Source organism: Bicyclus anynana, chromosome 18, assembly GCF_947172395.1.
Source record: "Bicyclus anynana chromosome 18, ilBicAnyn1.1, whole genome shotgun sequence".
In the NCBI taxonomy this organism is placed as follows: domain Eukaryota; kingdom Metazoa; phylum Arthropoda; class Insecta; order Lepidoptera; family Nymphalidae; genus Bicyclus; species Bicyclus anynana.
The window spans coordinates 7,102,832-7,118,199 of NC_069100.1; the positions used below are offsets into that span (position 1 = coordinate 7,102,832).

The following is a 15,368-nucleotide window of genomic DNA, read 5'->3' on the forward strand; positions in this document are numbered from 1 at the left end:
TATCATTTACACCAAAATTCATCAAAATTGGTTCAGCAGTCTAGCAGTGAAGCGTTTACTAAACAGATACACTTATGTATTTCTAATATTAGTATGGATAGGCTTCCATTTGTCTACAACTATGGCTGATAAAAATCAATAATGATGTCCAGAGTAAAGCACACTTGCATAAAAGATATCTATTCCTGACACTGTAGTACTTACTATATTTATTTTCGAGAATTACAACCATCTCTTACACATGACACTCATTTTATGTTACGATAAGTTAGTTCATAATTGCACCGATAAAATCTGACTCCTCAAGAAGACCACTGACAATCAAAGGCCTTTTATTATCTACCATGTACCTTCTGGTTTGGAATAGCAGAAGTCATCATCATCATCACTAACATCTAATGGACGTCCACTGCTGGACATAGGCCTCTTGCATGGACTGTATGTATATAAATGACCATGCTGGGCATGCAGGTTGTTCATTTGCAAGGCTGGATTTTTCAGCGCCTGTATTGCTGCTATCTGACACAAGCCTGTGCTATTTACAAAATCCAGCCAGTTTAGAGTAGTTATAATGTCTACCGTCAGAAAGCAGTAAGTGTAAATCGTAAATTGTTGCCAGTTCTAGGAATAAAGCGGCTGAAGCAGATAGAGACGATGTTTGTGTCGCGGCGGCTGCAGGGCCCGCGCACGCAGGCGCTCAGCGTGGAGACGCTCATCGACATGCTGCTGGTGCTGTACGACGAGTGCTGCAACAGCAGCCTGCGCCGCGAGAAGGCCATCGCCGACTTCATACTTTATGGTATGTGCCACACTGGCTTGTACCAAGCTCTCATCTTCAAGACTCTTTTCTTCTCTTCCAAAACTGCTTCAACACAGAACGGCTGAAGCAGATACAGACTATTCAGCGTTAATTAAAAAAAAAATAGTAGTATGATATACCTACTACGAAAAACGAGTGTGCATTAGACCACGTTACTGAAGTAAAACTTCTTTCAAAAATAAAAGTCAAAGCGCCATCTATGAGCTTCAGGCATAACTGCATCGCAAAAGGTTTTTGTTAGGTGAAATGTACATGAAGGGATTGTTTCAAAGTTCTCTTAAGACGCCATCTATTGGTAACTTAAATAAATACTTTTCTACTATGCCTGTAGATTGCAACATACATCTTGCCTTGCCCAAATTACACTTTGTAGTGTGTGTAAAGAAGTTTTATTTCAAAAAATGCTTACTAGCATTTAAAAAGCAACATTTTAGCCATCGTCTGGTTGACAGACCCAAGGAAGGACTTGGACAAATTGATTGAGCCCTTGTTATAAGCAATGCTTTTCCACAACATGAAATTGGCTGCTTGTGCCATTACCTGAGAATTTAGTAAAATAAAAAAAATGTATATTATCTATTATATATTTACTTATATTCTGTATTTCAGTAAAACCAGTCGCGACAGCTTTGAAGCGGCTGCGTCTGTCGCGCGACGACTTCGAGCTCGTGAAAGTGATCGGTCGCGGTGCGTTCGGTGAGGTGTGCGTCGTGCGTGCTTCGTTTATGCAGGTACGAGTGTACTGTATATTTTATGTCCATTAAAAGCAGAAGCGCAAAGATCGCCGGGACTCGGAGTGCCAGCAAAGCCATGAGTTCAAAAGTAAACATTAAAAAAATAAAGATTTTTCTGGCCCATCCATTTTTCTTGGACACAATCCAATGAATTTGCCATGGGCCTAAGATGGTATGAATAAATGTTTTCGGCGACCTGGGTGACCTGCTAAGCTTCTGGGGCGAGCTTGTTTAGCTGGACTGATTCCAGCGGGGATCAACACCAAACAAATAAATCAATATTAACCAATCTACCAACAATAATTTAATATTAAGCCAAGTATGAGAAGAAGGCTGGTATAGCTATGAAACTGACTAATTGTATTTGTTTTGTCGCAGGGCACAGACTGTGGCGTGAACAGCACGGGGGGAACAGTGTCAGCCACGGCAGGGGACAGAGTTTACGCCATGAAGATACTCAACAAGTGGGAGATGCTGAAGGTGAGGCAGTGCCAGTTCAAGTGAAATCTATTAAAATTATCTTCATTTGCCATACAATCTTTAAATGTTGTGAGCAGTTATAACAAAGTTATTCTGTTCTCATGTAATATTTTATGATATTTTATCATAATTCCTGTAAAAAGACAAGGCTTCATAAACATTGGGATCATCTCTTTTTAATTCATTGATTCCTAAAAAGAAAAACGAAAACCTGGATATGGGTGACTTAAGTACTTTTAGTAGTCTATGTTTAATATGCAGTTAGTAGTTGAAGAAATTAATAATATTTTTTTTTTAGAAATCTGACATTTGAACTAGAAGTAGAGTCAGGCAGTTTAATTATAAACAAACAAACTTGATGTCAAGTGCTTTTAAACAAGGTTGAATTCGAATTTATATTGTTTTGCAGCGCGCGGACACGGCGTGCTTCCAAGAGGAACGCGACGTGTTAGTGTTCGGAGACCGGCGCTGGATCACCAACCTGCACTATGCCTTCCAGGACGAACACAATTTGGTGAGTTATTTTTTAAGTAAAACTTCTTTACGCTTGACTTGGGGAGTAAGTTTGTGGATGCAGTCTGAAAAGTGAAATCAGGCGAGGCTTTTGAGATGTGTGCTGCTATCTACAGGCACAGTGAAACAGTGTTTGTTATTTTAAACTACCAATAGATGGCGTTCTTAGCGAACTTTGAAACAATCCCTTTTTGTACACTTCAAAGTTGCATTGCAGTTATGCCTGAGGCTCGTAGATGGCGCTTTGTTTTTATTTCTAAAACAAGTTTTACTTCAGTGGTGTAGTAGCACGCTCGATTTTTTTGTTTTTAACCGATCCCAATAAAAAAGGGTATGTTTCCCATGACTTATTTAACTATGATCTAAGAACATACCTCCATTAAATGCTAAGATATTCGTCTCTATAAAATATGTATATCGTTGGCAGTACCTGGTGATGGACTACTACTGCGGCGGTGACCTGCTCACGCTGCTGTCCAAGTTCGAAGACCGGTTGCCCGAGGACATGGCGCGTTTCTACATCGCGGAGATGGTGCTGGCCGTCCACAGCGTCCACGAGCTGCGATATGTGCACCGGTGAGTGACACTACTATTGATCTACAGTTAAAGGACTGGATTCGAATGCGTGGTGGATTTACAAGACGGAGGTCCTGGGTTCGATCCCCTGATAGGCCGATTGAGGTTTTCTTAATTGGTTCAGGTCTGGCTGGTGGGAGGCTTCGTCCGTGGCTACCGCCACGCGATTTAGCGTTCCGTTACGATGTCGTGTAGAAACCATAATGAGTGTGGATGTTCGTACGCCTAACAAGTTAGCCCGCTTCCATCTTAGATTGCATTATCACTTACCATCAGGTGAGATTGTATTCAAGGGTTAAATTGTAAAGAATAAAAAAAAAAGTTATTACAACACCAATAGGCACACACGACAACACAAATATTGACCAATAGCGGCGGAATCGAAACGAATGTCCCTACGCAACTAAACTATTTTGTTTTTAATTATTATTATTTATTTATACACCACACAACAAGGAAAAACCAACATAAACAACAATTTTTTTTTGTCTTTTAAATCCACCGCGCATACGGGTAATAATGTTTTGTATTTGTTTGCACTCTTCAGGGATATAAAGCCTGACAACGTTCTGTTGGACGCGAGCGGGCACATACGTCTGGCCGACTTTGGTTCCTGTTTGCGATTGGGGGACGACGGAAAAGTAAGTTTATTTTTTATATGTAAATTCCATCAGTGCAGAAGTGACACTTTGTTATCACTGTAAATGTAATATAAACTTTAACGCCTTCTTGATTAGGTTGAAATTCGCTTGCAACCACTATCTATACCTATTTAACATTACTGTTGACATTGTGATCAATGATAATAATGGACCATTATTCGCAAATCTAAACCTATAGTCTAGATTTCTTCTAGCGAATATTGAAATAAAGCGTTAAAATGTCGATATGACAATGTATTTATTCGCAGGTACAAAGTAACGTGGCAGTTGGAACACCGGATTATATTTCGCCTGAAATTTTAAGAGTAAGTATTGGTTACTTTCTTTTTGCTTTTGCTTAATTTACTACTAGTTGTCGCCCAGTGGACGAAATTCGAACTTTAGTTAAAATAGAATATAAATCTAAGATATTTAAAAGAACATTGTAATTTCATTACATTGTCAGTATTGTGAAATATTCGAGTCCAGTATTTGCGGCGTATGATGAACTTTTGAGCTAGAGAGGAAGGATGAAGTGTCTTGTATTAATTTCAATGAGACTTCACTCGACACATACTTGAAATCATAATTTATAATGTTTATCAATTGGAAGAGAAACTCAATGATGTTCAAAGTGCGAGCTCCTAAATTAAGTAACATCATTATCGACACATATTCGACTCACTGCTGAGCTCGAGTCTCCTCTCAGAATGTAAGGGGTTAGGCCAATAGTCAACCACGCTGGTCTTATGCGGATTGGCAGACTTCACTCACGCAGAGAATTATGAAAATTCTCTGGTATGCAGGTTTCCTCACGATGTTTTTCCTTCACCGTTTGAGACACGTGATATTTAATTTCTTAAAATGCACACAACTGAAAAGTTGGAGGAGCATGCCCCGTACCGGATTCGAACCCACACCCTTCGGAATTGGAGGCAGAGGTCATAAGAGGTAATACCCACTGGGCTATCACAGCTCTAATTAAGTAACGCTAACGTCTAAATATAATGGACTAGCTGACGCCGCGCGGTGTCACCCGCGTGGTTCTCGTCCCCGTTGGTATATGAGAATATTAAATAGCCTATAGCCTTCCTCGATAAATGGGCTATCTAACACTAAAAGAATTTTTCAAATCGGACCAGTAGTTCCTGAGATTAGCACGTTAAATCAAACAAACACACTCTTCAGCTTTATAATATTAGTACAGATTGACAAGTTACGAATTTTATCATGGTTACAGGCAATGGAGGACGGTCAGGGACGCTATGGGCCGGAGTGCGACTGGTGGTCGCTTGGTAAGCACAATCAATTCAAATTCCTAAACTAAGTTATTAATATTCATTGATAAGGTACTTATCGAATTAACTTTATGCAGTCTAGAAATTATCTTTAAATGGGTATGGGGTATACTAGTACCGAAACACTATAGGAAGGATTATATAATGATTTATTTATTTTGCTATCCACGAAAAGCCGACAAACCCATGCGACAATGTCACCCAGGTCCGACAAAATGCTCTATGTACGTTTCACCCCGAAACCGGAGCATCCTCAGGAGATGTTGACTCTACAATGCACATAGAGAGTATTTTGTCAGACCTGGGTGATGTTGTCGCATGGGTTCGTCGACTTTTCGCAGATGATAGCAAAATAAATAAATCATTATATAATCACGATGAACCGCAAAGTAACGCCTGCTTCTATCCAATACTATAGGAAGGCCTCATATAAAGATCATCTTTGCTGATAACTAAATGTATGAAGCCTTAGTAGCTCACCAGTAAAAGGGGCCGGACTTTTTCCATCACTGAGAGGGTTTTTGTGGTTGGTGCTATAAAAACAGTCTTTTTTTTTTTTTTATTTATTCTTTACAAGTTAGCCCTTGACTACAATCTCACCTGATGGTAAGTGATGATGCAGTCTAAGATGGAATCGGGCTAACTTGTTAGGGGGAGGATGCAAATCCACACCCCTTTCGGTTTCTACACGGCATCGTACCGGAACGCTAAATCGCTTGGCGGTACGTCTTTGCCGGTAGGGTGGTAACTAACCACGGCCGAAACCTCCCACCAGCCAAGCCTGGACAAATTAAGAAAATCTCAATCTGCCCAGCCGGGGATCGAACCCAGGACCTCCGTCTTGTAAATCCACCGCGCATAACACTGCGCCATGGAGGCCGTCTTTTCCGACTAGTTAGAAAAAAAAACCCATGTGAAAAATAAACTTTAATAACTTTATTGTCTTGCAGGGGTGTGTATGTACGAGATGCTGTTCGGCGAGACGCCGTTCTACGCGGAGTCGCTGGTGGAGACGTACGGCAAGATCATGAACCACGCGCGCTCCTTCCACTGCCCGCCGCCCGACGAGCACGCCGCGCAGGTACTGGCCGCCGCCACCGTTGCGTTTGCGTTGCGTCACCGCAACGGATCAACGCAGTGTATACCTCACCTGCGTTGCGGTGACGCACGTCGTATCCACAAGAATCGTAACGAGTGACACAATGTCCCTCGTATTGTTAGGTTAGGGTCCGTATTAGTACGACCTTGACACATCTGTTTAATAAATGACTATCACTGCTAATGTAATAGTAACTTTAACGCCATCTTGATTAAGTTGAATTTCGCTCGCAACCACTATCTATACCTACATACCATTACTAGTGTTGACATTGTGATCAATAGATACTAATGGACCAACGCAGTGTATACCTCACCTGCGTTGCGGTGACGTACGTCGTATGCACACAGTCAGGTTTCAACAAAAATCGAAACGAGTGACACAATGTCCCTCGTATTGTTAGGTTAAGGTCCGTATTAGTGACGACCTTGACACATCTGTTTAATTAATGAAAAGTGTTTTGTATGTTAAAAATTGTATTTATTGGATAGAAGCAGGCGTTACTTTGCGGAAGTTCATCATGATTATATAATGATTTATTTATTTTGCTATCATCCGCGAAAATTCGGCGAACCCATGCACCCATAATACATATAAAAAATGTATTGCCTAAAAATCTCTTGGCCAAACTATTATCAAACATTATTAACTATCATTAATAATTTTACAACTTGCAATACAATAAGCTTTATCTCTTTAGAATATTAAGTACATATAGGAATATTTTTTTATTATACAAGTTTTTACTGTTGATATATCCGGGTTTTGAGTTCGAGTGAAATGAAACTGGAATGGGAACTATTCGGGGGAAACTGTGGCTTCGTCTAGTATTCTATACAATTTCAGTTATTTTTTTTATATTTCAGGTGTCTGAGGAGGCCAAAGATCTTATCCGAAGGTTAATATGCGCATCGGAAACTAGATTAGGAAGAAATGGCTTACTGGACTTTAAGGTAATGTATACTGAAATGTTCTTATTTATATGTATATTCATCATAAAACACCTACTCATGAAAAATAAATAATTAGGTATTTGACTACCTTAAAAAATAAAGATTTGTAAAATAAATGAGGTTCTAAAATATCAAAACCAATAAATTTTTTTTTAAATTAATTACATGATAAACATAGCTTTTTTACATTAAGTGTGACGTTTTATTATTACTAGAAATATAAACAAACGCGCAAATAACAAAGATTGCAACTTTGCTTGACGTAACGTCAATGCAAAATATGTTAACAACGATTTTACGTAGTTGTGACGTCACAGTTGTGCCCTATTTACAGCTTGGCAACTTCGTTCGTAACACTTCCGATGGTCCGCGCGGACCGAGGGGCGTGTAGCGATGAATGAAAAACCCACGACTGGTGGATGGCACCTCACTTCCCCGCACGCACGACTTCACACCCGCGCAGTCTTTCCCCCCGTCGCCCGCATGTCATGGGAGTGTCATCAACGAACTTGCCTGACTATTATGGTGCTTCGTGGAGTGATTCAAAGTCATATTCAAAGCCTGAAAAAAGATGGCCCTGTATCTTCGAAAGTTATAATCGTTGATACACTGTTACTTTTACAAAATAGCTTTACTGTTAGCATACTTTAATATGTACATAAAACAATGAAAATTGTTGTCAAATATCCTATTTCAGGGCGTAGGTTCGAATCCGGTCCGGGGCATGCACCTCCGACTTTACAGGTGCATTTAAAAAAAATTAAATATCACGTCTCAAACAGTGAAGGAAAAACTGCATACTTAAGAATTTTCTTAATTCTCTACGTGTGTGAATGCTAATCTGCATTGGGCCAGCGTGGTGGATTATTAGCCTAACCCCTCCCATTCTGAGAGGAGACTCGTGCTCAACCGTGAGCCGAATATGGGTTGCTAATGATGATCCCATTACAGAGTCACGGATGGTTCGCGGGCCTAGAGTGGGACAGCGTGCGCGAGATGCAGGCGCCCTTCGTGCCAGACGTGTCCAGCCCCACTGACACGTCCAACTTTGATGTCGACGACACGGACATACGGTAATGGTGTCAACATAATCATCTTCATCATCATTAGGTTCATTGACGGCCTCCGTGGCGCAGTAGTGTACAAGACGGAGGTCCTGGGTTTGATCCCCGGCTGGGCCGATAGAGGTTTTCTTAATTGGCACAGGTCTGGCTGGTGAGAGGCTTCGGCCGTGGCTAGTTACCACCCTACCGACAAAGACGTACCGCCGTACGTGTTTGTCGCCCACCAGCCAGACCTGGACAAATTAAGAAAATCTCAGTCTGCCCAGCCGGGGATCGAACCCAGGACCTCCGTCTTGTATATCCACCGCGCATACCACTGCGCCACGGAGGCCGTCAAAAAATTATAAAAGGATGATTGGTCATTCTAACACATTGTCTATACACTCCTTGCTTGCGTTAACCACATATCTCATGACGCGCTGGGCGCTTACTATGGCTCAGAGGGCTAAACTTGCCGGGTGCCTACAAAAGGTCTATGTCCGGCTGATATGATGATGAGGATGATTGAAACTTCTATAGTTTGAAGGTTATTTGTATATATAATATACAAATATATATATTGCAACAACTATCGAGGAATAAAGCTTATGTCACATACTATGAAGATTTGGGAGAAAGTGATAGATAAGAGAATAAGAGAGGAGAGTGATAATAATAATAATAATAAAATAGCCTTTTATTTTGAACAGCTTTTGGTTACATGAGTGTTGTGTTTGATTTAATTGATTATATTATGTCCCGCTGTTCAAAGTGTCTTCTGACATAGGCCTCCTCCAGCTGCTTCCACTGCACCCTGTCAGCCGCAACTCTGGTCCAGCGTGGCCCCAGGGTTAAGCGGATATCGACCTCCCACCTTCTTATTGGACGTCCACGTTGTCTGGTACTGTCCCTTGGGTACCAGAGTGTCACCTGCTTGCTCCATTTATCGGTTGTGCAGCGCAACATGTGTCCCGTCCAACGCCATTTCAAGAGGTCGATTCTAATGAGAACATCAGCGAGTTTTGTCCTATGTTTTATCTCACTTGAGGTGATCCTGTCCTTTAGTCTTATACCCAAAATACTTCGTTCCATTGCCCTCTGACACTTAGCTAACTTTTCTCTATGTTTTTGTGTCAGGGACCAAGTTTCGCTTCCGTATGTTATACAAGGGAGTATAGACGTATTGAAGGTTTTCCTCTTAATGGACATATTTATTTCTTTGCTTTTCATTATTTCCTTTAGTGACCAGTATTTTCTCCACCCACTAGCAATTCTCTTGTTTACTTCTTTTGACATTTGGTCTATAGGAGCAATTATCTGACCCAAATACACATACTCTTGTACATACTCGAGCTTATTTCCATCCAGAACTATATCAACCTCTTTTGAGTTAGTCATTAGTTTTGTTTTTGCAGTATTCATTAAAAGGCCTACTTCTTTACTTTTACTGGCTAAAGACTGTACCATTATTTGTATTTTATATGGGTCCTCTTCCAGCAAGATGAGATCGTCTGCAAATCTCAAATGATTTAGGCGGCGGCCATTTATATTCAGACCATATTCAGCCCAGTCAAGGCGTTTGAAGATATTCTCCAGCACTGCAGTAAACAGATTTGGTGACAGTGGGTCACCTTGTCTAACACCTCTGTCTATAGGAAATGGGCTACCTATCGTTTCCAGTTTTATACTCCCTTTGCTTTGACTGTAAATGTTTTGCATGACATTTATGTGGAGAGGAGAGTGAGGTTACTCTAAATCAGTTTGGGTTTATGCCAGGACGGGGTACAACTGATGCCATTTTCGCTTTGCGTCAACTGTGTGAGAAATACAGGAATGCACAAAAGAATCTCCTGGTGTTTGTTGACTTAGAGAAAGCGTATGACAGAGTACCCTGTGAGGTTGTATGGTGGGCTATGAACGTGAAGAAAATACCTGGGAAGTATGTTAGAATAGTGAAAGAAATGTATAGAGATGCATGCACGAGCATACGGTCAGAAGCTGGTGTTACTGACAAGTTTCAAGTGGAGGTGGGCTTACACCAAGGATCGGCTTTAAGCCCCTATTTGTTTCTCCTAGTAATGGATGCTCTAACATCAGACATACAGGAAGAAGCACCTTGGTGTATGCTGTTCGCCGATGATATTGTACTTGTCGGAGAAAACGCATCTGAGGTACAGAGCAGACTGGGAAAATGGCAGGAGAAATTGGAAAGTGTTGGTCTACGAATCAGTCAAACGAAAACTGAATACTTATTCTTGGACTTTGGCGGTACATCTCAATCTTCCAAAATTGCCTTAAATGGTGTAACCCTACCAGCTTGCTCCGATTTTCGGTACCTCGGGTCGCTTTTTCAAAACGATGGCAATGTGGCCGAGACGTAAAAAGTAGAATGAATGCGGGATGGATGAAATGGCGACAGGTCTCAGGTGTACTATGTGACCCGCGAATGCCTCTTAGACTTAAGGGTAAAATATACAAAACGGTTGTAAGACCTGTCGTGCTGTATGGATCAGAATGTTGGGCGGTGAAAGGGATGGATAGTAAACGAATGCATGTGAACGAAATGCGTATGTTGAGATGGATGTGTGGTGTGAGAAGAATAGATAAGATAAGGAATGAGTATATAAGAGGAAGTCTGAAGGTGGCGCCAGTGACAGAAAAATTGAGGAGTAGAAGGTTAGTTTGGTATGGACATGTAATGCGTAGAGAGGAAAGTCATATTACTAGAAAAATGTTGAATGTGCAAGTGGAAGGTCATAAGAGGAGAGGAAGGCCAAAGAAGAGATGGTTGGATTGTGTGAAAGAGGACATGTGTGTAAAAGGAGTGGATGATGAGTTGACGAGTAATAGAGACGAATGGAAAAGATTGACATATTTTTCCGACCCCACTTAAGTGGGATAAGGGTAAGGAGATGATGATGATATAATAATTAATAATTTCAGGTTATCGGAAGCGGTGCCACCGCCTCGCGCTTCAGCGGCTTTTTCTGGTCTGCATCTGCCGTTCGTGGGCTTCACCTTCACGGGCGGCTCGCGGCTCTGCGACCTGGGCGCGCCCACGCCGCTCAGCCCAGCCAAGAATGCCACTAAGCAGGTAATAAAGGTTTAAATAATATATAAGAACTAGCAACTTCGTCCGCGTGGAATTTAGTTCTTAACAAATCCCTCGGGAACCATGGATTTTTCCGGGATAAAAAGTAGCCTATGTGTTAATCCACGCTATAATATCAAAATCTCAGTACATAATTTCAGCTAATTCGGTTCAGTAGTCGAAGCGTGTAAGAGTAACAAACATTCATATTATCAAAATCATCAGTTTTCGCAAATCTCGGGAAACCATGGATTTTTTTCGGGATAAAAAGTAGCATACGTGTCAATCCATAGTAAAATCTATTTCCATTCCAAAATTCAGCCAAATCGTTTCAGTAGCGTTAAAGAGTAACAAATATCCATACAAACTTTCGCGTTTATAATATTAGTAGGATGTTCCTCAGATATTTTAAATTAATTTTCCTTAAAGAATATAATCCTAGAGTTATGGGAAATACTCCCGAGCACCCTGTATATTGCTCGTTCATAGGTATTTATAGATTAGATATGAAAAATATTCTTAATAAATAATAACTTCCAGGCGCCGTCCAACGCGAGCGACCGCGCCGCCCTCAAAGCGCTGGAGCGTGAGAACGCGTTGCTGGCGCAGACCATCGCCGACCTGCGCGCGGGGGACGCCGGCGATACTGCCACAGGTAAATAAAGTTTCCCAGGAAATCCCACATAATGTACCTGTAGTATATGTCAACAGCCTAGGCTGTCAACAGACTAGCTAGCCTATGAATCAACTTATCACTGAAGTGTTACAGTACCCAATGTATCATTATCTCCTTACCCTTATCCCACTTAAGTGGGGTTGGAAAAATATGTCAATCTTTTCCATTCGTCTCTATTACTCGTCAACTCATCCACTCCTTTTACACACATGTCCTCTTTCACACAATCCAACCATCTCTTCTTTGGCCTTCCTCTCCTATTATGTCCTTCCACTTGCACATTCAACATTTTTCTAGTAATATGACTTTCCTCCCTACGCATTACATGTCCATACCAAGCTAACCTTCTACTCCTCAATTTTTCTGCCACCTTTAGACTTCCTCTTATATACTCATTCCTTATTTTATCTATTCTTGTCACACCACACATCCGTCTCAACATACGCATTTCGTTCACATGCATTCGTTTACTATCCGTCCCTTTCACCGACTAACATTCTGATCCATACAGCACGACCCAATGTATATTATCCATTAAAGTACAATGCATTTTGTTTATATAGAAGAGGTGTCGCAGTTGAAAGAAGAAATATTGGCGCTGTCAGTGAGGAACGGAGAGTTGGAGGCGCAAGTGAGGAGATTCGAACAAGTGAACGCGTCGATAGGCTCACAGGTAAGTCGGCAACGGAATATTTGGTGTTACTAGTCAATGCCTGCGACTTTCTCCAAATTCTGGGTAACCATCTACATATCTAATAAATAAAATTCTCATGTCGCGTTGTTCATTACCAAACTTCTGTGAAACGGGTCGACTGATTTTTTTGAAAGGAGAATGGTAAGATTGCGTGTATTTTGGGACTAGCAGATAGAAGTTGCGTACATAATGGAAACTTATTAATAGTTGTTTATTATGATTTAACTAAGAAAAAAGTAAATGGTAAGCAGTCTTGAAAAGCAGGGAGAAAAAAGATATACCTTAAAATTAGTAGGTAGCCTATCTATACATATATGTGAAAAACACCGCCACTGACATACATCTGCGCGATTGCTTTATAAATACTACAAGGCGTTGCGGTCGTAGGCAACAAGTAGTTTTTTGTTAATAAAATACACTTTTTTTTCTTTTGATTCCCGTTCTGTAAAATCTAAATATTTTTTTACGAGCATCTTATAAAATAATAGTTTTATTAATACAAAGGTATTAGTGTACGACTCTTCAGAGTGTGACTCCCACATTCGCCAACCTCCTTTTGTGTGCATATCGGGTAGGTCTGGGAATCCTAAACGATATGGGGAACCCCAATTTAAATTTTTTTATGATATAGTATTAAAAAATATAGCAACAAGGTCGCCTTTGCACACTTCTTTGTTTAATCTATTTTTTTCTTGTAAGTGTGAAATAAATAATCTCCAATCTGTATAACTGATGTCAACGCCGCAATGTTACTCAAGGCAATTACGACAGGCGTTTACTAATATCTAATTTGTCTACTTACCTACAAATATTTCTTACATGTCATTACATGAAATGTCATTTACCTGTGTTTCATCTTCCATTACAAAGTAATACACGTATTAAATATTAAAAGGCCGTTTAATTAACAAAACCACGAAGATCAAGTCCGACAGCAAACAACTGAGTATCAGAAAATAGTGTCATTTAAGTATTTTCCATTGTAAGATTTATTTCTCTATAGGAATTGTCGTCATCGCCTCAAGAACTGGCGACGCGGGTCAAAGAGTTGGAGGTGTTGGTCAGCGCTCTTAACCTGGAGAAGGAGGAACTGCTCAAGGACAGGATGGATACTGTCGAGAAGTTGCGGTGTCAGGTGAGTTACAAAATGTGTATTAATTCATTAGGTTGTCTGTAAGAGATTGCTTGTCAATGAAAAGGTCGCCTATTGTGCATTTTGTAATTTTGTAGTGTAAGTGTATTTTCTCTCTTTCTCATATTATATGAATTTTGTATCCTGTGTTCTATGTGTAACTGTGTGTATGTTTTTTTATATAAGAATATTGGTAACTTATTTGTGTTGTTATTTATGCAGAAGAAAAACTTGACACAAATATCTTAGCATTCCTTGAATTCATCGAAAGACCAATGGGTGGTAATGTTATGTTGTAATGTTCATGGGTTAAGGATATCCTTGACAGTTAACTAACACTTCCCTTCTCCGCTCGTGTTGTTCTCCATGCCTAGCCAAATTTGGTAAGATCCTACTAGAGCAGCTTTGGATACTCGTTCTAATATAGAACTTGCTGCAGTTATAGTAAGGCCTTAAAGCAAGTTATAAAGAGATTTTGCTGATAATCCTCTCGCACCTACTTCTACTAACCACATAGCGATTTTTAGTTAGTTCATTTGTTAGGTCATAATATTTATTAATTTTTTGGTCCCTCGGAATGTTAGTCTGCCACGGCACAGTAAGCCCTATAATTACTATATGTTTAGTTTGTCTGGAAAAAAGTTCAACTCTGACTTCTTAAATAAATACTTCATAAGTATTTTCATCCCCACAGCCTTGATAGCTAATAATTAATTAACCAATAGATTGGTTGGTGCTTGGTTCTCTGTTTTTGTTTGTTTGTCCGAGCTCCCTTACAGAACTAGCAGGGCTCTCATGTTTGTGACTAACAAAGTGTGTCACTCGGTCGTAGGACAAAGAACTAAAGGACGCCGTGTCGCAGCGTAAACTCGCCATGACGGAGTACAACGAGGTGACCGACAAGCTGTCCGAGCTGAGGCAGCAGAAGCAGAAACTGTCGCGGCAGGTGGGTCACATTTCAAATATTCCTTACATAGAGGAAAAGGGATGATGACAGTTTTTTTAATTAGTTTATAAATTAAGAGTACGCTAATAGTAAAGCAATTTTGTAAAAGGAACAGAGTATCTGCGATCATTACTTTCGGAGCTACAGGGATTTAAATAGTCTCATATGCGGCGCTGCCGCGGATCCCTGAAAAACGCCCCATACAAAATGGCACGAACTAATGACGTCGTAGGTAATGTAATGATCGTTAGATTTGTATGTGCGTTTAAACAAAATAACTAATATCTTTGTTATTTGTGCGTTTATGTTTATAGTTCAAATATGAAAAAATGTCACAATAAATGTAAGGAAGCTAAAACTGTATGAATTTTCATCTAATTACGATAAAAGATTTTTAATAGATTTCGAAATTTTATAATCTCATTTATTTTGCAAATATCCAGACAATCTTTGCTTTTTATGTATAAATTAGTTAACATTGATCCTATTTACCCGAACGTATCATAAAAATCAATATATTCAAACCTAGTCATCATCCCCATCAGATATGGAGATGCATCACACCCAAATTCTGCAACAAAATTTTCTGTCGTTTCTTGAAGGGGACAAACTCACACATCGAAAATATTTTACACCAATAAATATATTCTGTGTCTGTGTAAGTAGTGATAT

General features: G+C 40.1%; 1 protein-coding gene across 3 annotated transcripts in view; it reads left to right on the top strand.

The window, feature by feature from the left end:
- The window catches only part of LOC112055376 (serine/threonine-protein kinase Genghis Khan), a 68,291-nt gene that overhangs the window by 7,913 nt on the left and 45,010 nt on the right, over window positions 1–15,368 (top strand). For all 3 annotated transcript variants that reach the window (XM_052887045.1, XM_052887043.1, XM_052887044.1), the window contains exons 3-18: window positions 620–799; window positions 1,430–1,551; window positions 1,933–2,034; window positions 2,444–2,548; window positions 2,975–3,123; window positions 3,671–3,764; window positions 4,034–4,090; window positions 5,005–5,059; window positions 6,013–6,143; window positions 7,028–7,114; window positions 8,066–8,187; window positions 11,101–11,251; window positions 11,789–11,903; window positions 12,488–12,597; window positions 13,622–13,753; window positions 14,583–14,696. In XM_052887045.1, coding sequence (XP_052743005.1) covers window positions 620–799; window positions 1,430–1,551; window positions 1,933–2,034; window positions 2,444–2,548; window positions 2,975–3,123; window positions 3,671–3,764; window positions 4,034–4,090; window positions 5,005–5,059; window positions 6,013–6,143; window positions 7,028–7,114; window positions 8,066–8,187; window positions 11,101–11,251; window positions 11,789–11,903; window positions 12,488–12,597; window positions 13,622–13,753; window positions 14,583–14,696 — 1,826 coding nt within the window. The remainder of the gene's footprint in view (window positions 1–619; window positions 800–1,429; window positions 1,552–1,932; window positions 2,035–2,443; window positions 2,549–2,974; window positions 3,124–3,670; window positions 3,765–4,033; window positions 4,091–5,004; window positions 5,060–6,012; window positions 6,144–7,027; window positions 7,115–8,065; window positions 8,188–11,100; window positions 11,252–11,788; window positions 11,904–12,487; window positions 12,598–13,621; window positions 13,754–14,582; window positions 14,697–15,368) is intronic.